The following is a 27,891-nucleotide window of genomic DNA, read 5'->3' as shown; positions in this document are numbered from 1 at the left end:
AGGAATGTGTTGGATTCGCAATTTTTGTTTTGCTATTCCTACATACATAGGCAATTGCAATTCTATAATTGCTATTCCTTAAAAATCTCAATTATAGAATCGCAATTGCCTATTTTGATGCATGTGCACCTATATCAAATATGATCTTTAGTAGTCTTACCATGCCCTTCATCACCAGTACTATGCCCTCTGCCACAGACTCACTGTTGGGCTCAAGGGTGCAAATACGAAACATACATATAGACCAAGCATTCACTTACAATAGCAGCACTAGGACCTTGCAAACTTGTGCAATACATTTTTTTGCTAAATTTCATAACACTTTCTGAAAAGTTTGCAAAATATATGTATTGCACGAAATGTACTTCCCTGGAAACTTGCATGAAAACTGAACAGGAGGGCATAGCGCGTGTACCAAAGTGAAGTATGATACCAAAAGGAGACTGCTTTGAGGATAAACCATATTTTGGGCCCAGTTTTATAGTTCCTGTAGGACATTTTCTGCCTGAACCACTCACCTGCATGAACTGTGAAATGTGTGAGATTTCGTTTTTCGTAATACATTTTTGCTTGAGGCTAAATGAAACTACTTCGCCATCACAATCTAGGAAGATGACACCCTACTGCTTAAGGACAAGTAGTATCAGACGACATGTAGAGTAAGCCAAGCATCGCTGCCCATGCACAGCTGATTATGAGAACAACCTTCAGCCCTGTATAGAGACTGCAGAAGACTTGAGAAAATCAAGTACCTTTTGACGGGTCTGTTGGTAAACCTGGTCTGTACTATCTTGCTGTAGAGCAGCTACCATAGTAATGCTTCACTGGACAATTGATCTAATGGGACCTGGAATGAAGTGGAGACTTTTGAAGGTATAGGGAGCCAGAAACATAAAGGCACCTCAGAGAGAGATATAAAGAAAAAGTAAGAGCGATAAAGTAAAATAGGTACACAGAAAGGGAGCAAAGAGGTACATATCACAGAGAAAGGGGTAGGAGCCTAAAGGCTAGAGTGGTCCACAGATGAAGGTGAAAACAAGCACAGCGGAAAGGTCACTGGTTTGAAAGCAGATAGACTGAGTGAACGCATTTCTAAGCATATTCTTGCCATTATAGTGAACCATGCAAGTATTTCTTATCCGTTACCTGAGGTCGGAGGTTCTTTATTTGATACTGGCGAAGTTGAACTCCCTGTTGAATGAAAAAGACCATTACATGTTTTGTACTATATATTTAAGGTAACTCCCAGGCTGCCCATTAAACAATCCAACTAACAAAATAAACGTCACAAATCTCTGATTATGGTTCACAAAACTTATTGCAAAACCATAAAGTAGGCAAATATCAAATAAGTTTATTAAAATCACATGTAGGCCTTCATAAAATTATTTAAACCAACTCATTATATTTTAAGCCAACTCACAAGACACCACAAGTGTTAAAAAACGAATAGCAATTTGATTTATTGGTTGTTCTACATTATAATGTGGAGATATGAAATTGCACAGAACAATTATTAAACTTCAGCGTTCATTAGAAAGAACTTGTAAACGCTATAAATATGTCCCTTAACTCTAACTAAAAAAGAATCGCCACACCAATTTATTTACTTTTATATATTTATCACGTTTTGTTTAGTCCGAACTTGACCCGAAGGTATCAGATTGAAATATATATATATATATATATATATATATATATATATATATATATATATATATATATATATATATATATATATATATATATATTACCTACTGGCGGTCGCCAGTGGGTAGTTACAGTTAGGTCCTATTATCCATAGGAAATCCGCAACATTCTATTTGGAATAACTTTGGTGCCGGTTGACGAATCTTCGCGAAATTTTCAAAACTGGTTGGGCGCTCCGGTCCGCTCCTATCCTGAAAGTCTCGGGGTGATTCGTCAAGCAGGGGCCGAGAAAAAAGGGGATCCCAAAACATGTTTTCCCCATGCAATTTTCCCTAGGAACCATTAATCGCAGCTGCAGCCCGAACTGCTGAGCGGAATTACACGAAATCTGGCAAAGAGGTAGACCTTAGTTCACACTTGTGCCTTTTGGTTAAATGGTGTAAATCCGTTCAGTAGTTACTGAGAAAATCAAAGGTAAAATCATAGATGTATCTGGGCGGAGCCTAACCACACATCTCATCGTGAGATCTGATTGGCTGTCAGCACTTCATCCAAGAAGCGTTGGCAGCCATCTTGGAATCAATATACATGATAGCACATAATAAAAAAGCATTGCAGTTAATAGAAGGTTTTAAGACTTTAGTTACATTATAAATCATTTGTTGATGGTACCATACTCATTTTAGGAATTGTGGTGTGTTCTAAGGGGATTTTACCATGTGAAAAAGCCTTCTGCTGGGATATCATGAATCATGTTTGAGAGAGAACTATTTTCTCATGCTTTTCCCACAGAGGTTTGGAAGGGGATATATAAGTTAAACTGAGAACATATTTTCTGTAAATTCACATTATCTTTCTCAGTCATGTGAGAATGAAGTCTGACATTCTCAGTAAAACATGTACATCCAACAAGGGCAGAGACTGTAAGTTGATTCCTTTGTGTTCTACTGCAGCTTCCCAGAGTATTCTAAAGAACAACTAGAGCGCTAACAGTCCTACTTATGACAAATGTATGGCACACCTGAAGCCATTTTGATTGGAATAAAGTGGTAACTCTTAAAACATTTAATTTAAAAAGGAACAAAATGAGGGGGTTCATTTTGCCATAGAAAGTATGATTAAAGCTGCAGAAAGAAAAATTAGGGCACATTTTGAGTGACTTCTCAAATCCTCTTCTATTTCGTAAAAAAATTCTGACATACAGACTGAAACATGCACTTTCAATACCAGCAGCAGATTTTCCTGGTGAGCAGTAGCTTTACTACAGTGATCTAATGAGGAACTAGAGTGCTAACATTCTGAATTTATGGCAAATGTGTGACACATCTGAATGCCTTCTTGATGGAATCAAAGTAAAAAACTGAAAGTATTTCCTACTGAGGAGACTGTAGTAAATGAGGAAATTAGGAAACTTCATAACAAATAAGTCTCCCAAGATGGCCGCCAGAGACAAAAGAGCCCAAATGTAGCACAAATATCACCCAGATGTAGCCCAAGTATAGCCCAATGATGAATGTCCCAGAGTCTTCTAAAGAACAAGTAGAGCGCTAACAGTCTTACTTATGACAAAAGTATGGCACACATGAAGCCATCTTGATTGGAATAAAGTGGTAACACTTAAAACATTTAATTTGCAAAGGAACAAAATGAGGAGGTTCATTTTGCCATAGAAATTACGATTAGTGCTGCAGAAAGAAAAATTAGGGCACATTTTGACTTCGCAAATCCACTGCTATTTCATTAAAAAATTCTGACATGCAGACTGAAACATGCACTTTGAATACCAGCAGCAGACTTCCCTGGTGAGCAGTAGCTTTACTACAGTGATCTAATGAGCAACTAGAGTGCTAACATTCAAAATTTATGGCAAATGTGTGACACATCTGAATGCCTTCTTGATGGAACCAAAGTAAACAAGCATTGAAAATGCAATAGGTCTCGCCCTCGTTTAAGTTAAAGCAATTCTGTTTGTAATTAGGTGGCTTTTTAGCTTTGCTTTTATTAGTGTTTTTCAAACTTTCATGTACATAACATGCATATGTATGCATATATGTATATGTATGCATGCATTTATATTTGTATTTATATAGATATGCAGATTATATATATGTTTATATATGTATGCATATATACACATATATAAATGCATATGCATATATATGCATATATATATGCATATGTGTGCGTGTAGAGAGAGGTAGAGAGAGGTAGAGGTAGGGAGTAGAGGATGAGTAATAGAGAGTAGAGAGTAAGTAGTAGAGAGTAGTAGAGAGAGTAGCAGAGAGTGAGTAGTAGAGAGTAGTAGAGTGAGTAGTAGAGAGTGAGTAGTAGAGAGTAGTAGAGAGTGGGTAGTAGAGAGTGAGTAGTAGAGAGTTAGTAGTAGAGTGAGTAGTAGAGAGTTGTAGAGAGTGATTAGTAGAGAGTGAGTAGTAGAGAGTGAGTAGAGAGTCAGTAGTAGAGAGTGAGTAGTAGAGTGAGCAGTAGAGTGAGTAGTAGAGAGTAGTAGAGAGAGAGTAGTAGAGAGTGAGCAGTAGAGAGTGAGTAGTAGAGAGTGAGTAGTAGAGAGTAGTAGAGAGTGAGTAGTAGAGTGAGTAGTAGAGAGAGAGTAGTAGAGAGTGAGTAGTAGAGAGCAGTAAAGAGTGAGTAGTAGAGAGTAGTAGAGAGTGAGTAGTAGAGAGTAGTGAAGTAGTAGAGAGTGAGTAGCAGAGAGTAGTAGAGAGTAGTAGAGTGTAGTAGAGAGTGAGTAGTAGAGAGAGTAGAAGAGAGTAGTAGAGTAGTAGAGAGTGAGTAGTGGAAAGTGAGTAGTAGAGAGCAGTAGAGAGTGAGTAGTAGAGAGTGAGTAGTAGAGAGAGAGTAGTAGAGAGTGAGTAGTAGAGAGTAGTAGAGAGAGTAGTAGAGCGAGAGTAGTAGAGAGTGAGTAGTAGAGTAGTAGAGAGTGAGTGGTAGAGAGTAGTAGAGTGAGTAGTAGTGAGTAGTAGAGAGTGAGTAGTAGAGAGTAGTAGCGAGTGAGTAGTAGAGAGTGAGTAGTTTAATTTAATAGGAACACAATGAGGGGGTTCATTTTGCCATAGAAATTATGATTAGTGCTGAAAAAAGAAAAATTAGGGCACATTTTGAGTGACTTCTCAAATCCTCTTCTATTTCAATAAAAATTCTGACATGCAGACTGAAACATGTACTTTCAATACCAGCAGCAGACTTCCCTGGTGAGCAGTAGCTTTACTACAGTGATCTAATAAGCAACTAGAGTGCTAACATTCCGAATTTATGGCAAATGTGTGACATATCTGAATGCAAAAACAACAATTGATGGACAGAATGCAGAACATTGTCATACATTCACCCCAGTACAGAGATCTGGGCCTAAATCCATCGTTTTTTTGCTCACCATGCCGTTCCAGTTTGAACCCAGCCATATGCAAATCAGTCTTGACCCTGTGCCTCATGGGAACAGTCCAGCCCGAACTGCCAAGCCAGGTCCTCCCTGGACTGGAAACAAGCATCCTAGGACCGGTTTCGGGGTTTCACCCCTCTTCAGCCAGGATAGCTTGATTCCAGTGGCATGGAGAGCAAGGGACCCACGTCTGGGCATACCCTTCCCACTCGGGGTGACAAATGCAAAATCAACAATTGATGGACAGAATGCAGAACATTATCATACATTCACCCCAGTACAGAGATCTGGGCCTAAATCTATCGTTTTTTTGCTCACCATGCCGTTCCAGTTTGAACCCAGCCATCTGCAAATCAGTCTTGACCCTGTGCCTCAAGGGAACAGTCCAGCCCGAACTGCCAAGCCAGGTCCTCCCTGGACTGGAAACAAGCATCCTAGGACCGGTTTCGGGGTTTCACCCCTCTTCAGCCAGGATAGCTTGATTCCAGTGGCATGGAGAGCAAGGGACCCACGTCTGGGCATACCCTTCCCACTCGGGGTGACAAATGCAAAAACAAAAATTGATGGACAGAATGCAGAACATTGTCATACATTCACCCCAGTACAGAGATCTGGGCCTAAATCCATCGTTTTGTTGCTCACCATGCCGTTCCAGTTTGAACCCAGCCATATGCAAATCAGTCTTGACCCTGTGCCTCATGGGAACAGTCCAGCCCAAACCGCCAAGCCAGGTCCTCCCTGGACTGGAAACAAGCATCCTAGGACCGGTTTCGGGGTTTCACCACTCTTCAGCCAGGATAGCTTGATTCCAGTGGTATGCCCAGACGTGGGTGCCGTGCTCACCACGCCACTGGAGTCAAGCTATCCTGGCTGAAGAGGTTTGAAACCCCGAAACCGGTCCTAGGATGCTTGATTCTGGTCCAGGGAACACATGGCTCGGCAGTTCGGGCTCTACTGTTCCCATGTGGCACAGGGTCAAGACTGATTTGCATACGGCCATGTCTGAACTGGGGTGGCGTGGTGAGCAAAATAACAATGGATTAAACCCAGATCTGTGACTAGGGGTGAATGTTTTGCTAATGTGCAACATTCCGTCCATCATCTTGTGTGTTTCGCTGTTCGCCCTATGTGGGAAGGGTATGCCCAGACGTGGGTCCCGTGCTCACTACGCCACTGGAGTCAAGCTATCCTGGCTGAAGAGGGGTGAAACCCCGAAACCGGTCCTAGGATGCTTGATTCTGGTCCAGGGAAGACATGGCTTGGCAGTTCAAGCTGGACTGTTCCCATGAGGCACAGGGTCAAGACTGATTTGCATATGGCCATGTCTCAACTGGGGTGGCGTGGTGAGCAAAATAACAATGGATTAAACCCAGATCTGTGATTGGGGGTGAATGTTTTGCCAATGTGCAACATTCCGTCCATCATCTTGTGTGTTTTGCTGTTCGCCCTATGTGGGAAGGGTATGCCCAGGCGTGGGTCCCGTGCTCACTACACCACTGGAGTCAAGCTATCCTGGCTGAAGAGGGGTGAAACCCCGAAACCGGTCCTAGGATGCTTGATTCTGGTCCAGGGAAGACATGGCTTGGCAGTTCGGGCTGGACTGTTCCCATGAGGCACAGGGTCAAGACATGATTTGCATATGGCCATGTCTGAACAGTGGTGGTGTGGTGAGCAAAATAACGATGGATTAAACCCAGATTTGTGACTGGGGGTGAATGTTTGCCAATGTGCAACATTCCGTCCATCATCTTTTGTGTTTTGCTGTTCGCCCTATGTGGGAAGGGTATGCCCAGACGTGGGTCCCGTGCTCACTACGCCACTGGAGTCAAGCTATCCTGGCTGAAGAGGGGTGAAACCCCGAAACCGGTCCTAGGATGCTTGATTCTGGTCCAGGGAAGACATGGCTTGGCAGTTCAAGCTAGACTGTTCCCATGAGGCACAGGGTCAAGACTGATTTGCATATGGCCATGTCTGAAATGGGGTGGCATGGTGAGCAAAATAACGATGGATTAAACCCAGATCTGTGATTGGGGGTGAATGTTTTGCCAATGTGCAACATTCCGTACATCATCTTGTGTGTTTTGCTGTTTGCCCTATGTGGGAAGGGTATGCCCAGACGTAGGTCCCGTTCTCACTACGCCACTGGAGTCAAGCTATCCTGGCTGAAGAGGGGTGAAACCCCGAAACCGGTCCTAGGATACTTGGTTCTGGTCCAGGGAAGACATGGCTTGGCAGTTCGGGCTGGACTGTTCCCATGAGGCACAGGGTAAAGACTGATTTGCATATGGCCATGTCTGAACTGGGGTGGCGTGGTGAGCAAAATAACGATGGATTAAACCCAGATCTGTGACTGGAGGTGAATGTTTTGCCAATGTGCAACATTACCTCCATCATCTTGTGTGTTTTGCTGTTCGCCCTATGTGGGAAGGGTATGCCCAGACCTGGGTCCCGTGCTCACTACACCACTGGAGTCAAGCTATCCTGGCTGAAGAGGGGTGAAACCCCGCAACCGGTCCTAGGATGCTTGATTCTGGTCCAGGGAAGACATGGCTTGGCAGTTCGGGCTGGACTGTTCCCATGAGGCACAGGGTAAAGACTGATTTGCATATGGCCATGTCTGAACTGGGGTGGGGTGGTGAGCAAAATAACATATGGATTAAACCCAGATCTGTGACTGGGGGTAAATGTTTTGCCAATGTGCAACATTCCGTCCATCATCTTGTGTGTTTTGCTGTTCGCCCTATGTGGGAAGGGTATGCTCATACGTGGGTCCCGTGCTCACTACGCCACTGGAGTCAAGCTACCCTGGCTGAAGAGGGGTGAAACCCTGAAACCGGTCCTAGGGTGCTTGATACTGGTCCAGGGAAGACATGGCTTGGCAGTTCGGGCTCTACTGTTCCCATGTGGCACAGGGTCAAGACTGATTTGCATACGGCCATGTCTGAACTGGGGTGGCGTGGTGAGCAAAATAACAATGGATTAAACCCAGATCTGTGACTAGGGGTGAATGTTTTGCCAATGTGCAACATTCCGTCCATCATCTTGTGTGTTTCGCTGTTCGCCCTATGTGGGAAGGGTATGCCCAGACGTGGGTCCCGTGCTCACTACGCCACTGGAGTCAAGCTATCCTGGCTGAAGAGGGGTGAAACCCCGAAACCGGTCCTAGGATGCTTGATTCTGGTCCAGGGAAGACATGGCTTGGCAGTTCAAGCTGGACTGTTCCCATGAGGCACAGGGTCAAGACTGATTTGCATATGGCCATGTCTCAACTGGGGTGGCGTGGTGAGCAAAATAACGATGGATTAAACCCAGATCTGTGATTGGGGGTGAATGTTTTGCCAATGTGCAACATTCCGTCCATCATCTTGTGTGTTTTGCTGTTCGCCCTATGTGGGAAGGGTATGCCCAGGCGTGGGTCCCGTGCTCACTACACCACTGGAGTCAAGCTATCCTGGCTGAAGAGGGGTGAAACCCCGAAACCGGTCCTAGGATGCTTGATTCTGGTCCAGGGAAGACATGGCTTGGCAGTTCGGGCTGGACTGTTCCCATGAGGCACAGGGTCAAGACATGATTTGCATATGGCCATGTCTGAACAGTGGTGGTGTGGTGAGCAAAATAACGATGGATTAAACCCAGATTTGTGACTGGGGGTGAATGTTTGCCAATGTGCAACATTCCGTCCATCATCTTTTGTGTTTTGCTGTTCGCCCTATGTGGGAAGGGTATGCCCAGACGTGGGTCCCGTGCTCACTACGCCACTGGAGTCAAGCTATCCTGGCTGAAGAGGGGTGAAACCCCGAAACCGGTCCTAGGATGCTTGATTCTGGTCCAGGGAAGACATGGCTTGGCAGTTCAAGCTAGACTGTTCCCATGAGGCACAGGGTCAAGACTGATTTGCATATGGCCATGTCTGAACTGGGGTGGCGTGGTGAGCAAAATAACGATGGATTAAACCCAGATCTGTGACTGGGGGTGAATGTTTTGCCAATGTGCAACATTCCGTACATCATCTTGTGTGTTTTGCTGTTTGCCCTATGTGGGAAGGGTATGCCCAGACGTAGGTCCCGTGCTCACTACGCCACTGGAGTCAAGCTATCCTGGCTGAAGAGGGGTGAAACCCCGAAACCGGTCCTAGGATACTTGGTTCTGGTCCAGGGAAGACATGGCTTGGCAGTTCGGGCTGGACTGTTCCCATGAGGCACAGGGTAAAGACTGATTTGCATATGGCCATGTCTGAACTGGGGTGGCGTGGTGAGCAAAATAACGATGGATTAAACCCAGATCTGTGACTGGAGGTGAATGTTTTGCCAATGTGCAACATTACCTCCATCATCTTGTGTGTTTTGCTGTTCGCCCTATGTGGGAAGGGTATGCCCAGACCTGGGTCCCGTGCTCACTATACCACTGGAGTCAAGCTATCCTGGCTGAAGAGGGGTGAAACCCCGAAACCGGTCCTAGGATGCTTGATTCTGGTCCAGGGAAGACATGGCTTGGCAGTTCGGGCTGGACTGTTCCCATGAGGCACAGGGTAAAGACTGATTTGCATATGGCCATGTCTGAACTGGGGTGGGGTGGTGAGCAAAATAACATATGGATTAAACCCAGATCTGTGACTGGGGGTAAATGTTTTGCCAATGTGCAACATTCCGTCCATCATCTTGTGTGTTTTGCTGTTCGCCCTATGTGGGAAGGGTATGCTCAGACGTGGGTCCCGTGCTCACTACGCCACTGGAGTCAAGCTATCCTGGCTGAAGAGGGGTGAAACCCCGAAACCGGTCCTAGGATGCTTGATTCTGGTCCAGGGAAGACATGGCTTGGCAGTTCGGGTTGGACTGTTCCCATGAGGCACAGGGTCAAGACTGATTTGCATATGGCCATGTCTGAACTGGGGTGGCGTGGTGAGCAAAATAACGATGGATTAAACCCGGATCTCTGACTGGGGGTGAATGTTTTGCCAATGTGCAACATTCCGTCCATCATCCTGTGTGTTTTGCTGTTCGCCCTATGTGGGAAGGGTATGCCCAAACGTGGGTCCCGTGCTCACTACGCCACTGGAGTCAAGCTATCCTGGCTGAAGAGGGGTGAAACCCCGAAACCGGTCCTAGGGTGCTTGATACTGGTCCAGGGAAGACATGGCTTGGCAGTTCGGGCTCTACTGTTCCCATGTGGCACAGGATCAAGACTGATTTGCATACGGCCATGTCTGAACTGGGGTGGTGTGGTGAGCAAAATAACGATGGATTAAACCCAGATCTGTGACTGGGGGTGAATGTTTTGCCAATGTGCAACATTCCGTCCATCATCTTGTGTGTTTCGCTGTTCCCCCTATGTGGGAAGGGTATGCCCAGACGTGGGTCCCGTGCTCACTACGCCACTGGAGTCAAGCTATCCTGGCTGAAGAGGGGTGAAACCCCGAAACCGGTCCTAGGATGCTGGATTCTGGTCCAGGGAAGACATGGCTTGGCAGTTCAAGCTGGACTGTTCCCATGAGGCACAGGGTCAAGACTGATTTGCATATGGACATGTCTGAACTGGGGTGGCGTGGTGAGCAAAATAACGATGGATTAAACCCAGATCTGTGACTGGGGGTGAATGTTTTGCCAATGTGCAACATTCCGTCCATCATCTTGTGTGTTTTGCTGTTCGCCCTATGTGGGAAGGGTATGCCCAGGCGTGGGTCCCGTGCTCACTACGCCACTGGAGTCAAGCTATCCTGGCTGAAGAGGGGTGAAACCCCGAAACCGGTCCTAGGATGCTTGATTCTGGTCCAGGGAAGACATGGCTTGGCAGTTCGGGCTGGACTGTTCCCATGAGGCACAGAGTCAAGACTGATTTGCATATGGCCATGTCTGAACTGGGGTGGCGTGGTGAGCAAAATAACGATGGATTAAACCCAGATCTGTGACTGGAGGTGAATGTTTTGCCAATGTGCAACATTCTGTCCATCATCTTGTGTGTTTTGCTGCTTGCCCTATGTGGGAAGGGTATGCCCAGACGTAGGTCCCGTGCTCACTACGCCACTGGAGTCAAGCTATCCTGACTGAAGAGGAGTGAAACCCCGAAACCGGTCCTCGGATGCTTGATTCTGGTCCAGGGAAGACATGGCTTGGCGGTTCGGGCTGAACTGTTCCCATGAGGCACAGGGTCAAGACTGATTTGCATATGGCCATGTCTGAACTGGGGTGGCGTGCTGAGCAAAATAACGATGGATTAAACCCAGATCTGTGAATGGGGGTGAATGTTTTGCCAATGTGCAACATTACGTCCATCATCTTGTGTGTTTTGCTGTTCGCCCTATGTGGGAAGGGTATGCCCAGACGTGGGTCCCGTGCTCACTACGCCACTGGAGTCAAGCTATCCTGGCTGAAGAGGGGTGAAACCCCGAAACCGGTCCTAGGATGCTTGATTCTGGTCCAGGGAAGACATGGCTTGGTAGTTCGGGCTGGACTGTTCCCATGAAGCACAGGGTCAAGACTGATTTGCATATGGCCATGTCTGAACTGGGGTGGCGTGGTGAGCAAAATAACGATGAATTAAACCCAGATCTGTGACTGGGGGTGACTGTTTTGCCAATGTGCAACATTCCGTCCATCATCTTGTGTGTTTTGCTGTTCGCCCTATGTGGGAAGGGTATGCCCAGGCGTGGGTCCCGTGCTCACTACGCCACTGGAGTCAAGCTATCCTGGCTGAAGAGGGGTGAAACCCCGAAACCGGTCCTGGGATGCTTGATTCTGGTCCAGGGAAGACATGGCTTGGCAGTTCATGCTGGACTGTTCCCATGAGGCACAGGGTCAAGACATGATTTGCATATGGCCATGTCTGAACTGGGGTGGCGTGGTGAGCAAAATAACGATGGATTAAACCCAGATCTGTGACTGGGGGTGAATGTTTTGCCAATGTGCAACATTCCGTACATCATCTTGTGTGTTTTGCTGTTCGCCCTATGTGGGAAGGGTATGCCCAGACGTGGGTCCCGTGCTCACTACGCCACTGGAGTCAAGCTATCCTGGCTGAAGAGGGGTGAAACCCCGAAACCGGTCCTAGGATGCTTGATTCTGGTCCAGGGAAGACATGGCTTGGCAGTTCAAGCTGGACTGTTCCCATGAGGCAAAGGTTCAAGACTGATTTGCATATGGCCATGTCTAAACTGGGGTGGCGTGGTGAGCAAAATAACGATGTATTAAACCCAGATCTGTGACTGGAGGTGAATGTTTTGCCAATGTGCAACATTCCGTCCATCATCTTGTGTGTTTTGATGTTTGCCCTACGTGGGAAGGGTATGCCCAGACGTAGGTCCCGTGCTCACTACGCCACTGGAGTCAAGCTATCCTGACTGAAGAGGGGTGAAACCCCGAAACCGGTCCTAGGATGCTTGATTCTGGTCCAGGGAAGACATGGCTTGGCAGTTCGGGCTGAACTGTTCCCATGAGGCACAGGGTCAAGACTGATTTGCATATGGCCATGTCTGAACTGGGGTGGCGTGGTGATCAAAATAACGATGGATTAAACCCAGATCTGTGACTGGGGGTGAATGTTTTGCCAATGTGCAACATTACGTCCATCATCTTGTGTGTTTTGCTGTTCGCCCTATGTGGGAAGGGTATGCCCAGACGTGGGTCCCGTGCTCACTACGCCACTGGTGTCAAGCTATCCTGGCTGAAGAGGAGTGAAACCCCGAAACCGGTCCTAGGATGCTTGATTCTGGTCCAGGGAAGACATGGCTTGGCAGTTCGGGCTGGACTGTTCCCATGAGGCACAGGGTCAAGACTGATTTGCATATGGCCATGTCTGAACTGGGGTGGCGTGGTGAGCAAAATAATGATGGATTAAACCCAGATCTGTGACTGGGGGTGAATGTTTTGCCAATGTGCAACATTCTGTCCATCATCTTGTGTGCTTTGACATATCTGAATGCCTTCTTGATGGATTCAAAGTAAAAAACTGAAAGTATATCCCACTGAGGAGACTGTAGTAAATGAGGAAATTAGGAACTTCATAACAAATAAGTCTCCAAAGATGGCCACCAGAGACAAAAGAGCCCAAATGTAGCACAAATATCACCCAGATGTAGCCCAAGTATAGCCCAATGCCAGAATGTCCCAGAGTCTTCTAATGAACAACTAGAGCGCTAACAGTCTTACTTATGACAAAAGTATGGCACACATGAAGCCATCTTGATTGGAATAAAGTGGTAACACTTAAAACATTTAATTTGCAAAGGAACAAAATGAGGGGGTTCATTTTGCCATAGAAATTATGATTAGTGCTGCAGAAAGAAAAATTAGGGCACATTTTGACTTCTCAAATCCTCTTCTATTTCATTAAAAAATTCTGACATGCAGACTGAAACATGCACTTTGAATACCAGCAGCAGACTTCCCTGGGGAGCACTAGCTTTACTACAGTGATCTAATGAGCAACTAGAGTGCTAACATTCAGAATTTATTGCAAATGTGTGACACATCTGAATGCCATCTTGATGGAACCAAAGTAAACAAGCATTGAAAATGCAATAGGTCTCGCCCTTGTTTAAGTTAAAGCAATTCTGTTTGTAATTAGGTGGCTTTTTAGGTTTGCTTGTATTAGTGTTTTTTAAACTTTCATGTACATAACATGCATATGTATACATATATGTATATGTATATGTATGCATGCATTTATATTTGTATTTATATAGATATGCACATTATAAACCTGCTTATATATGTATTTATATATATATATATATACATACACATACATATATTCACAGAAAAAAACATAGGTTTCAGAGACGTTATAGTTAGAAATTAACATTTAAAAAAACCTTAGAAATTCACAGAAAAAAACATAGGTTTCAGGGGTGTTATAGTTAGCTGGTCATTTCACTCGTACAAAACCATAGAAATTCCTCAGTTATAGTTAGTTCTGCTAACTATAACTCACACGCCCGCAATGCACTGCTGATGATGTCACATATTGCATCATTCATGACATGGTCAGTGACATCACTGATGACATCACTGATGACATCTCAAATGACATCACTGATGACATCACTGATGACATCATCTAGTGAATGTGGTTTAGTTTGAAATTTAAATATGTATTATATATATACCAATCTGTATTGAAGATTGAGTGTATATATACCTGTCTGGATTGCGGATTTAGTAGCTGTCTGACTGTCTGTTTAAGTGAGTAATTAAAAGTGTCTCACTTAATTCCTGGATTAGTAACTAAACTATGTGAATGTGTGCATCACTGTCTCAGTTGTTGTATAACATGCTGCATCAGTTGGTCACTAACTACATGAGTGTGTATATTGGTTATTGATTAGTTGGGTGAGTATTCGTATGGGACACTGAGTTTGTGTGTGGTTGGATGGGGTGTGTGTAACTATGCATAGATGTGTGAATGGTTGATTGACTAGGTGTATAGGTGTAAGAGTGCATGTGGAAACAGTTGTTTGGGTGACTGAGTGTATTTATTTGTGTGTTGGTGAGCGAATATATGTTTTAGTTGTACATCTTCAACAAAGTAAAATAATAAAAGGCATTGTATGTGAGAGTTGGTGTATATAAATCAGTATGTGTAAGAGTCAGTGATTGTGAGAGTAACTCTATGAATGAGTGTATAATTGTAATGGTGAGTTTTTAACATATTAACTATGAGTTACTATGTGTTTGAATAAATGAGGTGTTGGATAATTGTGTAAGTGAGTAAATGTAAGTGTGATTAATTTTTTTCATGAGTAAGTAGGATGACTGCACAACCGACTAAGATGACTGCTGATGTGTCAATGTCTATATATGTGTATAAGTGCATTTGATAGTGTTCTATTAATTAGTGACTGCATGTATAAATGATTCTGTTGTTGAATGGGGAGTTGTGTGTGTAGACTTAGGAATCAGTGAGTGGGTATGTAGTAACTGGTATTGGTATGTCAATGGTTTCAAATATGGTACTTTGTATTTTACAGTGAGCGATGAAAGGTTATACTAGTGTAAGATGAGGTTATCAGATTGTCACGTAGATGATGTCATCAGTGATGTCATTTGAGATGTCATCAGTGATGTAATCAATGATGTCACTGACCATGTCATGAATGATGCAATATGTGACATCATCAGCAGTGCATTGCGGGCGCGCGAGTTATAGTTAGCAGAACTAACCATAACGGAGGAATTTCTATGGTTTTGTATGAGTGAAATGGCCAGCTTACTATAACACCCCTGAAACCTATGTTATTTTCTGTGAAAAAAAATAAATATATACATATATATATATATATTTTTTTTTTTCAATCTAGGCATCCAGTGTGCCTTTTCAGCCCTCCAGAACAGCACAAAACCATTAGAGGTTTCCAAATAGGCATGGAATTGCACTACAAGTTCCGGCATGCATCGGAACAGAATCTATTAAGAATGGCACACCGGAGGCCTTTATATTTGAATGAAGCACGCAGGAAACTGTGGGAGCCTGAAGAATGCAAGTGCTTTGAAACCGCCTCTGAAGAAAGAGCGTGAACGCTCTGAAACACGTTAGGCAAATGAACACTAAAGCGGAGCTGTAACTCTGTTCCTTTGGAAATAAAAGTCTTTGTACTTACTAGCTGGAGGATTGCGTCTCTATTACGTGGGCAATTTGGGTGAAGATATATACACGGCAGGTCCAGCCATGAGAGTTTACACCGCCCTTTGACACTGTAAGGGATCGTGAGACCTGAACTGATCAGGACTTCAAGTACGGCGCAGCTGGCCCCAGAAACAGTGGAACAAGATTACAGCTCTGGAGCCCACTGGAGGGCTGTTATTAGTCCACAAAATCATTTTAAATGCACAAAACCATTAGAGGTTTAAAAATAGGCATGGAATTGCACTACAAGTTCCGGCATGCATCCGAACAGAATCTATAAAGAATGGCACACTGGAGGCCTTTAAATTTGAATGAAGCACGCAGGGAACTGTGTGAGCCTGAAGAATGCAAGTGCTTTGAAACCGCCTCTGAAGAAAGAGCGTGAACGCTCTGAAACACGTTAAGCAAATGGACACTAAAGCGGAGCTGTAACCCTCTTCCTTTGGAAATAAAAGGCTTTGTACTTACCAGCTGGAGGAGTGCGTCTCTATTACGTGGGCAACTTGGGTGAAGAAATATACATGGCAGGTCCAGCTGTGAGAGCTCGCACTGCCCTTTGACACTTGAGTAACTTCTCTGACTGTATTGCACGAAATGTACTTCCCTGGTACCTTGCATGAAAACTGTACAGGAGGGTATAGCGCATGTACCAAAGTGAAGCATGATGCCAAATGCAGACTGCTTTGAGGATAAACCATCTTTTGGCCCCAGTTTTATAGGTCCTGTAGGAGATTTTCTGCCTGAACCACTCACCTTCAGGAACTGTGAAATTTGTGAGATTTTGTTTTTCGTAATACATTTTTGCTTGAGGCTAAACGGAACTACTTCGCCATCACAATCTAGGAGGAAGACACCCTACTGCTTAAGGACAAGTAGTATCAGACGGCATGTAGAGTCAGCCAAGCATCGCTGCCCATACACAGCTGATTATGAGAACAACCTTCAGCCCTGTATAGAGACTGCAGAGGACTTGAGAAAATCTAGTACCTCTTGACGGGTCTGTTGGTAAACCTGGTCTGTACGCTCTTGCTGTAGAGCAGCTACCATAGTAATGCTTCACTGGACAATTGATATAATGGGACATGGAATGAAGAGGAGACTTTTGAAGGCAGAGGGAGCCAGAAACATAAAGGCACCTCAGAGAGAAATATAAAGAAAGAGTAAGAGTGATAAAGTAAAATAGGTATACAGAAAGGGAGCAAAGAGGTACATATCACAGAGAAAGGGGTAAGAGCCTAAAGGCTGGAGTCGTCCACAGATGAAGGTGAAAACAAGCACAGCGGAAAGGTCACTGGTTTGAAAGCAGACAGACTGAGTGAACGCATTTCTAAGCATATTCTTGTCATTATAGTGAACCATGCAAGTATTTCTTATCCCTTACCTGGGGTCGAAGGTTCTGTACTTGATACTGGCGAAGTTGAACTCCCTGTTGAATAAAAAAGACCATTAAATGTTTTGTACTATATATTTAAGGTAACTCCCAGGCTGCCCATAAAACAATCCAACTAACAGAATAAACGTCACAAATCTCTGATCATGGTTCATAAAACTTATTGCAAAACCATAAAGTAGGCAAATATCAAATAAGTTAATTAAAATCACATGTAGGCCTTCATAAAATTATTTAAACCAACTCATTATATTTTAAGCCAACTCACAACACACCACAAGTGTTAAAAAACGAATAGCAATTTGATTTATTGGTTGTTCTACAGTATAATGTGGAGATATGAAATTGAACAGAACAATTATTAAACTTCAGGGTTCATTAGAAAGAACTTGTAAACGCTATAAATATGTCCTTTAACTCTAATTAAAAAAGAATCGCCACACCAATTTATTTACTTTTATATATTTATCATGTTTTGTTTAGTCCGAACTTGACCCGAAGGTATCAGATTGAAATATATATATATATATATATATGATGTGTGTATATATATATATATATTCACTGAAAAAACCATAGGTTTCACACACGTTATAGTTAGGAATTATCATTTACAAAACCTTGCAAATTCACTTAAAAAACCATAGGTTTCACACATGTTATAGTTAGCTGTACATTTCACTCGTAAAAAACCAATGAAATTACACGTTATAGTTAGATCAGGTAACTATAACTTGCGCGCCCACAATAAACTGCTGATGACGTCACATAGTACATCACTCATGACATGGTCAGTGACATCACTCATGACATCAATGATGACATCTGAAATTACACATTGTGGATTGCGGTCGCGCAAGTTATAGTTACCTGATCTAACTATAACGTGGAATTTCATTGGTTTTTTACGAGTGAAATGTACAGCTAACTATAACATGTGTGAAACCTATGGTTTTTTAAGTGAATTTGCAAGGTTTTGTAAATGATAATTCCTAACTATAACGTGTGTGAAACCTATGTTTTTTTCAGTGAATTTGTACGGTTTTTTAAATGCTAAGTTATGTATTTTTTTTTTTTTTTTTTTTTCTGGTTTTTCACTATGCGCACACCCTGCGCGCACGGTGCGCTTCGCAGTCCATGCCGTGCGCGCCTCGCCTTTTTTTACGCAGTAACATTTGTTTTTTTCTCCCTTGTGGGTCCTTTAATTTATTTAATAAATGTGATTGTTACATCTTTATTTTTTTTTTTTGCCGTGCGCGTACGGTAAGGTAAGCTTACCGTACGCGTACCCCGCGATTTTTTAAAAAAATTATTAAATTTATTTTTCGTACTTTTGGGTCCTTCTTGGACCCCCTGACAAACACTAGGGGGTCTGCAACTCTCTTCGTTGCCCCCGTTTCACGTTCCCCACCTTTGTTTCTCAGTGAGAGAGACAGAAAATGGCGGCCGACACTTCCTGATTTTGACCGATTCGAATGTTTACAGTCATGTAACCACCAATCAGAATTGAGCTCGCGCACGGCACCGTACGCGTACGGTAAGCTTACGGTAAGCGCACGGAGCGCGCTTACAGATATATATATTGATTTAAATGCTATTTTCTCAGGACCTACTGAACAGATTTACACCAGACCTACAAAAGGCACATCCTTGACCTGAGGACTACCTCTCTGCCAAATTTCAAGTAATTCTGTTCAGCCGTTCGGGCTGTAGCTGTGTCTAAAGGTCCTATGGAAAAATGCATGGGGAAAACGCGTTTTGGGACCCCCTTTTTTCTCAGCCCCCGCTTGACGAATCCCCCCGAGACTTTCAGGGTAGGAGCGGAGCGTAGCGCCCCATTAGTTTTGAAAATTTCGCGAGGATTCGTCGACCGGCGCCAAAGTTATTCCAAATAGAATGTTGCGGATTTCCTATGGAAACACGGTCCTAACTATAACTATCTACTGGCGACCGCCAGTAGATAATATATATATTGACTTAAAAAACCATAGGTTTCACACATGTTATAGTTAGCAGGACATTTCACTCGTGAAAAACCAATGAAATTCCCCCGTTATAGTTAGTGCTGGCAACTATAACTTTGGCGCCGGTTGACGAATCCTCGCGAAATTTTCAAAACGAATGGGGCGCTCCGTTCAGCTCCTACCCTGAAAGTCTCGGGGTGATTCGTCAAGCGGGGGCCGAGAAAAAAGGGGGTCCCAAAACGCATTTTTCCCCATGCATTTTTCCATAGGACCTTTAGTCGAAGGTACAGCCCGAACGGCTGAACAGAATTACTTGAAATTTGGCAGAGAGGTAGTCCTCAGGTCATGGAAGTGCCTTTTGCAGGTTTGGTGTAAATCTGTTCAGTATTTCCTGAGAAAATAGCATTTAAAAGCATATAAATATCTGTACGCTGCTGTGCGCGAGCAAAATTCTGATTGGTTGCTAGATGTCGGTAAACATGCGAATCGGTCGAAATCAGGAAGTGTCGGCCGCCATTTTGGCTGTCGCACTGAAAAGGAAAGGTGGAGAACGTGAACAGGGGGCAGGGTAGGGAGTTCCTGACCCCCTAGCCTTTGTCAGGGGGTCACAGTAGGACCCCGAAGGGCCAAAAAAATAGATTTTATTTTTTCTAAAAAAATTACGGGGTGCGCGCACTGTGCACGCACGGTAAAAACTCTTAAAAAGCAAAAAAAACATATAAGAACGTGAAAAGGGGCAGGGTAGAGAGTTTCTGACCCCCTAGCTTTTTCAGGGGGTCCCTGAAGGACCCCGAAGGGTGACAATTTTTTTTTAATTTTTTACCAAAAAAATCGCGATGTGCGCGCACAGTGCGCGCACGGTGAAAATCCCATAAAAAAAAATACATACATAAATTAGCATTTAAAAAACCTTTGAAATTCACTGAAAAAACCATAGGTTTCACAAACGTTATAGTTAGGAATTAGCATTTAAAAAACCTTGCAAATTCACTTAAAAAACCATAGGTTTCACACATGTTATAGTTAGCTGGATATTTCACTCGTAAAAAACCAATGAAATTTCCCCGTTATAGTTAGTTCAGGAAACTATAACTCATGTAATATCTGGCGTCATCAGCAGTGGATTGCGGTCGCGTGAGTTATAGTTTCCTGAACCAACTATAACGGGGGAATTTCATTGGTTTTTTACGAGTGAAATGTCCAGCTAACTATAACTTGGGTGAAACCTATGGTTTTTTAAGTGTATATATATATATTGTGTTTCCCAATTGCCTTAGCTTTCCAGGGTGCACTCGACAGCGCGCCACCTCAAGGGCATTACCATTCATCTCGCCCATACCATTCGATTTATTCAATTCGCCTGACGCGTTTCTGTGGCCCACTGCCACTTCATCAGAGGCTTTCTCCTGCATTTGCTGAATTGCGCTCTTTGTAGTGCATGTTGATTTGTTTTGTAACCATGCGTGGGCGTGACTTAGTTCTTAATTGGTCCACACAGCATGCTGGACTTTGTAGTTCCTTCGCGCTTCATTTGCCACCTTTAGTAGGTTTCAGTAAGTGCAGTTATTGGAGATTGTATTTCAATCCTTTGTAGGAGTCAGATTCGTAAGAGCGAGTCATTTTACACATCACGCGCTGTGCTGACAGGACCAGGAAAGTTCCTATTCCACAGCCGCTCGATTCTTTGAGCTGGTACATCCTGCACGGGAAGGCCCCCGTGTTCACATTTTGTTTCCCAATTGCCTTAGCTTTCCAGGGTGTACTCGACAGCGCGCCACCTCAAGGGCATTACCATTCATCCTGCCCATACCATCCGATTTATTCAATTCGCCTGACGCGTTTCTGTGGCCCACTGCCACTTCATCAGAGGCTTTCTCCTGCATTTGCTGAATTGCGCTCTTTGTAGTGCATGTTGATTTGTTTTGTAACCATGCGTGGGCGTGACTTAGTTCTTTAATGGTCCACACAGCATGCTGGACTTTGTAGTTCCTTCGCGCTTCATTTGCCACCTTTAGTAGGTTTCAGTAAGTGCAGTTATTGGAGATTGTATTTCAATCCTTTGTAGGAGTCAGATTCGTAAGAGCGAGTCATTTTACACATCACGCGCTGTGCTGACAGGACCAGGAAAGTTCCTATTCCACAGCCGCTCGATTCTTTGAGCTGGTGCATCCTGCACGGGAAGGCCCCCGTGTTCACATTTTGTTTCCCAATTGCCTTAGCTTTCCAGGGTGCACTCGACAGCGCGCCACCTCAAGGGCATTACCATTCATCTCGCCCATACCATCCGATTTATTCAATTCGCCTGACGCGTGTCTGTGGCCCACTGCCACTTCATCAGAGGCTTTCTCCTGCATTTGCTGAATTGCGCTCTTTGTAGTGCATGCTGATTTGTTTTGTAACCATGCGTGGGCGTGACTTAGTTCTTAATTGGTCCACACAGCATGCTGGACTTTGTAGTTCCTTCGCGCTTCATTTGCCACCTTTAGTAGGTTTCAGTAAGTGCAGTTATTGGAGATTGTATTTCAATCCTTTGTAGGAGTCAGATTCGTAAGAGCGAGTCATTTTACACATCACGCGCTGTGCTGACAGGACCAGGAAAGTTCCTATTCCACAGCCGCTCGATTCTTTGAGCTGGTGCATCCTGCACGGGAAGGCCCCCGTGTTCACATTTTGTTTCCCAATTGCCTTAGCTTTCCAGGGTGCACTCGACAGCGCGCCACCTCAAGGGCATTACCATTCATCTCGCCCATACCATCCGATTTATACAATTCGCCTGACGCGTTTCTGTGGCCCACTGCCACTTCATCAGAGGCTTTCTCCTGCATTTGCTGAATTGCGCTCTTTGTAGTGCATGTTGATTTGTTTTGTAACCATGCGTGGGCGTGACTTAGTTCTTAATTGGTCCACACAGCATGCTGGACTTTGTAGTTCCTTCGCGCTTCATTTGCCACCTTTAGTAGGTTTCAGTAAGTGCAGTTATTGGAGATTGTATTTCAATCCATTGTAGGAGTCAGATTCGTAAGAGCGAGTCATTTTACACATCACGCGCTGTGCTGACAGGACCAGGAAAGTTCCTATTCCACAGCCGCTCGATTCTTTGAGCTGGTGCATCCTGCTCGGGAAGGCCCCCGTGTTCACATTTTGTTTCCCAATTGCCTTAGCTTTTCAGGGTGCACTCGACAGCGCGCCACCTCAAGGGCATTACCATTCATCTCGCCCATACCATCCGATTTATTCAATCCGCCTGACGCGTTTCTGTGGCCCACTGCTACTTCATCAGAGGCTTTCTCCTGCATTTGCTGAATTGCGCTCTTTGTAGTGCATACTGATTTGTTTTGTAACCATGCGTGGGCGTGACTTAGTTCTTAATTGGTCCACACAGCATGCTGGACTTTGTAGTTCCTTCGCGCTTCATTTGCCACCTTTAGTAGGTTTCAGTAAGTGCAGTTATTGGAGATTGTATTTCAATCCTTTGTAGGAGTCAGATTCGTAAGAGCGAGTCATTTTACACATCACGCGCTGTACTGACAGGACCAGGAAAGTTCCTATTCCACAGCCGCTCGATTCTTTGAGCTGGTGCATCCTGCACGGGAAGGCCCCCGTGTTCACATTTTGTTTCCCAATTGCCTTAGCTTTCCAGGGTGCACTCGACAGCGCGCCACCTCAAGGGCATTACCATTCATCTCGCCCATACCATCCGATTTATTCAATTTGCCTGACGCGTTTCTGTGGCCCACTGCCACTTCATCAGAGGCTTTCTCCTGCATTTGCTGAATTGCGCTCTTTGTAGTGCATGCTGATTTGTTTTGTAACCATGCGTGGGCGTGAATTAGTTCTTAATTGGTCCACACAGCATGCTGGACTTTGTAGTTCCTTCACGCTTCATTTGCCACCTTTAGTAGGTTTCAGTAACTGCAGTTATTGGAGAGTGTATTTCAATCCTTTGTAGGAGTCAGATTCGTAAGAGCGAGTCATTTTACACATCACGCGCTGTGCGGACAGGACCAGGAAAGTTCCTATTCTACAGCCGCTCGATTCTTTGAGCTGGTGCATCCTGCACGGGAAGGCCCCCGTGTTCACATTTTGTTTCCCAATTGCCTTAGCTTTCCAGGGTGCACTCGACAGCGCGCCACCTCAAGGGCATTACCATTCATCTCGCCCATACCATCCGATTTATTCAATTCGCCTGACGCGTTTCTGTGGCCCACTGCCACTTCATCAGAGGCTTTCTCCTGCATTCCTTCGCGCTTCATTTGCCACCTTTAGTAGGTTTCAGTAAGTGCAGGTATTGGAGATTGTATTTCAATCCTTTGTAGGAGTCAGATTCGTAAGAGCGAGTCATTTTACACATCACGCGCTGTGCTGACAGGACCAGGAAAGTTCCTATTCCACAGCCGCTCGATTCTTTGAGCTGGTGCATCCTGCACGGGAAGGCCCCCGTCTTCACATTTTGTTTCCCAATTGCCTTAGCTTTCCAGGGTGCACTCGACAGCACGCCACCTCAAGGGCATTACCATTCATCTCGCCCATACCATCCGATTTATTCAGTTCGCCTGACTGTGGAATAGGAACTTTCCTGGTCCTGTCAGCACAGCGCGTGATGTGTAAAATGACTCGCTCTTACGAATCTGACTCCTACAAAGGATTGAAATACAATCTCCAATAACTGCACTTACTTAAACCTACTAAAGGTGGCAAATGAAGCGCGAAGGAACTACAAAGTCCAGCATGCAGTGTGGACCAATTAAGAACTAAGTCACGCCCACGCATGGTTACACAAGAAATCAGCATGCACTACAAGGAGCGCAATTCAGCAAATGCAGGAGAAAGCCTCTGATGAAGTGGCAGTGGGCCACAGAAACGCGTCAGGCGAATTGAATAAATCGGTTGGTGAGGGCGAGATGAATGGTAATGCCCTTGAGGTGGCGCGCTGTCGAGTGCACCCTGGAAAGCTAAGGCAATTGGGAAACAAAATGTGAACACGGGGGCCTTCCCGTGCAGGATGCACCAGCTCAAGGAATAGAGCGGCTGTGGAATAGGAACTTTCCTGGTCCTGTCAGCACAGCGCGTGATGTGTAAAATGACTCGCTCTTACGAATCTGACTCCTACAAAGGATTGAAATACAATCTCCAATAACTGCACTTACTGAAACCTACTAAAGGTGGCAAATGAAGCGCGAAGGAACTACAAAGTCCAGCATGCAGTGTGGACCAATTAAGAACTAAGTCACGCCCACGCATGGTTACAAAACAAATCAGCATGCACTACAAGGAGCGCAATTCAGCAAATGCAGGAGAAAGCCTCTGATGAAGTGGCAGTGGGCCACAGAAATGCGTCAGGCGAATTTAATAAATCGGATGGTGAGGGCGAGATGAATGGTAATGCCCTTGAGGTGGCGCGCTGTCGAGTGCACCCTGGAAAGCTAAGGCAATTGGGAAACAAAATGCGAACACGGGGGCCTTCCCCTGCAGGATGCACCAGTTCAAAGAATCGAGCGGCTGTGGAATAGGAACTTTCCTGGTCCTGTCAGCACAGCGCGTGATGTGTAAAATGACTCGCTCTTACGAATCTGACTCCTACAAAGGCTTGAAATACAATCTCCAATAACTGCACTTACTGAAACCTACTAAAGGTGGAAATGAAGCGCGAAGGAACTACAAAGTCCAGCATGCAGTGTGGACCAATTAAGAACTAAGTCACGCCCACGCATGGTTACAAAACAAATCAGCATGCACTACAAGGAGCGTAATTCAGCAAATGCAGGAGAAAGCCTCTGATGAAGTGGCAGTGGGCCACAGAAACGCGTCAGGCGAATTGAATAAATCGGATGGTGAGGGCGAGATGAATGGTAATGCCCTTGAGGTGGCGCGCTGTCGAGTGCACCCTGGAAAGCTAAGGCAATTGGGAAACAAAATGTGAACACGGGGGCCTTCCCGTGCAGGATGCACCAGCTCAAAGAATCGAGCGGCTGTGGAATAGGAACTTTCCTGGTCCTGTCAGCACAGCGCGTGATGTGTAAAATGACTTGCTCTTACGAATCTGACTCCTACAAAGGATTGAAATACAATCTCCAATAACTGCACTTACTGAAACCTACTAAAGGTGGCAAATGAAGCGTGAAGGAACTACAAAGTCCAGCATGCAGTGTGGACCAATTAAGAACTAAGTCACGCCCACGCATGGTTACAAAACAAATCAGCATGCACTACAAGGAGCGCAATTCAGCAAATGCAGGAGAAAGCCTCTGATGAAGTGGCAGTGGGCCACAGAAACGCGTCAGGCGAATTGAATAAATCGGATGGTGAGGGCGAGATGAATGGTAATGCCCTTGAGGTGGCGCGCTGTCGAGTGCACCCTGGAAAGCTAAGGCAATTAGGAAACAAAATGTGAACACGGGGGCCTTCCCGTGCAGGATGCACCAGCTCAAAGAATCGAGCGGCTGTGGAATAGGAACTTTCCTGGTCCTGTCAGCACAGCGCGTGATGTGTAAAATGACTCGCTCTTACGAATCTGACTCCTACAAAGGATTGAAATACAATCTCCAATAACTGCACCTACTGAAACCTACTAAAGGTGTCAAATGAAGCGCGAAGGAACTACAAAGTCCAGCATGCAGTGTGGACCAATTAAGAACTAAGTCACGCCCACGCATGGTTACAAAACAAATCAGCATGCACTACAAGGAGCGCAATTCAGCAAATGCAGGAGAAAGCCTCTGATGAAGTGGCAGTGGGCCACAGAAACGCGTCAGGCGAATTGAATAAATCGGATGGTGAGGGCGAGATGAATGGTAATGCCCTTGAGGTGGCGCGCTGTCGAGTGCACCCTGGAAAGCTAAGGCAATTGGGACACAAAATGTGAACACGGGGGCCTTCCCGTGCAGGATGCACCAGCTCAAAGAATCGAGCGGCTGTGGAATAGGAACTTTCCTGGTCCTGTCAGCACAGCGCGTGATGTGTAAAATGACTCGCTCTTACGAATCTGATTCCTACAAAGGATTGAAATGCAATCTCCAATAACTGCACTTACTGAAACCTACTAAAGGTGGCAAATGAAGCGCGAAGGAACTACAAAGTCCAGCATGCAGTGTGGACCAATTAAGAACTAAGTCACGCCCACGCATGGTTACAAAACAAATCAGCATGCACTACAAGGAGCGCAATTCAGCAAATGCAGGAGAAAGCCTCTGATGAAGTGGCAGTGGGCCACAGAAACGCGTCAGGCGAATTGAATAAATCGGTTGGTGAGGGCGAGATGAATGGTAATGCCCTTGAGGTGGCGCGCTGTCGAGTGCACCCTGGAAAGCTAAGGCAATTGGGAAACAAAATGTGAACACGGGGGCCTTCCCGTGCAGGATGCACCAGCTCAAGGAATAGAGCGGCTGTGGAATAGGAACTTTCCTGGTCCTGTCAGCACAGCGCGTGATGTGTAAAATGACTCGCTCTTACGAATCTGACTCCTACAAAGGATTGAAATACAATCTCCAATAACTGCACTTACTGAAACCTACTAAAGGTGGCAAATGAAGCGCGAAGGAACTACAAAGTCCAGCATGCAGTGTGGACCAATTAAGAACTAAGTCACGCCCACGCATGGTTACAAAACAAATCAGCATGCACTACAAGGAGCGCAATTCAGCAAATGCAGGAGAAAGCCTCTGATGAAGTGGCAGTGGGCCACAGAAATGCGTCAGGCGAATTTAATAAATCGGATGGTGAGGGCGAGATGAATGGTAATGCCCTTGAGGTGGCGCGCTGTCGAGTGCACCCTGGAAAGCTAAGGCAATTGGGAAACAAAATGCGAACACGGGGGCCTTCCCCTGCAGGATGCACCAGTTCAAAGAATCGAGCGGCTGTGGAATAGGAACTTTCCTGGTCCTGTCAGCACAGCGCGTGATGTGTAAAATGACTCGCTCTTACGAATCTGACTCCTACAAAGGCTTGAAATACAATCTCCAATAACTGCACTTACTGAAACCTACTAAAGGTGGAAATGAAGCGCGAAGGAACTACAAAGTCCAGCATGCAGTGTGGACCAATTAAGAACTAAGTCACGCCCACGCATGGTTACAAAACAAATCAGCATGCACTACAAGGAGCGTAATTCAGCAAATGCAGGAGAAAGCCTCTGATGAAGTGGCAGTGGGCCACAGAAACGCGTCAGGCGAATTGAATAAATCGGATGGTGAGGGCGAGATGAATGGTAATGCCCTTGAGATGGCGCGCTGTCGAGTGCACCCTGGAAAGCTAAGGCAATTGGGAAACAAAATGTGAACACGGGGGCCTTCCCGTGCAGGATGCACCAGCTCAAAGAATCGAGCGGCTGTGGAATAGGAACTTTCCTGGTCCTGTCAGCACAGCGCGTGATGTGTAAAATGACTTGCTCTTACGAATCTGACTCCTACAAAGGATTGAAATACAATCTCCAATAACTGCACTTACTGAAACCTACTAAAGGTGGCAAATGAAGCGTGAAGGAACTACAAAGTCCAGCATGCAGTGTGGACCAATTAAGAACTAAGTCACGCCCACGCATGGTTACAAAACAAATCAGCATGCACTACAAGGAGCGCAATTCAGCAAATGCAGGAGAAAGCCTCTGATGAAGTGGCAGTGGGCCACAGAAACGCGTCAGGCGAATTGAATAAATCGGATGGTGAGGGCGAGATGAATGGTAATGCCCTTGAGGTGGCGCGCTGTCGAGTGCACCCTGGAAAGCTAAGGCAATTAGGAAACAAAATGTGAACACGGGGGCCTTCCCGTGCAGGATGCACCAGCTCAAAGAATCGAGCGGCTGTGGAATAGGAACTTTCCTGGTCCTGTCAGCACAGCGCGTGATGTGTAAAATGACTCGCTCTTACGAATCTGACTCCTAC

The 27,891-nt window shown here is 45.1% G+C and overlaps 1 protein-coding gene across 21 annotated transcripts in view; it reads right to left on the bottom strand.

The window, feature by feature from the left end:
- The window catches only part of MUC13 (mucin 13, cell surface associated), a 772,367-nt gene that overhangs the window by 563,508 nt on the left and 180,968 nt on the right, over positions 1-27,891 (bottom strand). For 17 of the 21 annotated variants that reach the window (XM_085647277.1, XM_085647282.1, XM_085647279.1 and 14 more), the window contains 2 exons: positions 17,043-17,087; positions 1,147-1,191 (listed from right to left, as the gene is read on the bottom strand). In XM_085647277.1, coding sequence (XP_085503403.1) covers positions 1,147-1,191; positions 17,043-17,087 — 90 coding nt within the window. The remainder of the gene's footprint in view (positions 1-1,146; positions 1,192-17,042; positions 17,088-27,891) is intronic. The other 4 variants (XM_085647281.1, XM_085647293.1, XM_085647294.1 and 1 more) reach the window with 1 other exon arrangement.

The sequence above is a fragment of the Triturus cristatus genome, chromosome 3_2, assembly GCF_964204655.1.
Source record: "Triturus cristatus chromosome 3_2, aTriCri1.1, whole genome shotgun sequence".
Lineage (NCBI taxonomy): Eukaryota > Metazoa > Chordata > Amphibia > Caudata > Salamandridae > Triturus > Triturus cristatus.
The sequence above is the reverse complement of the archived record's forward strand: the minus strand, read 5'-3'. Positions and strand labels throughout refer to the sequence as shown.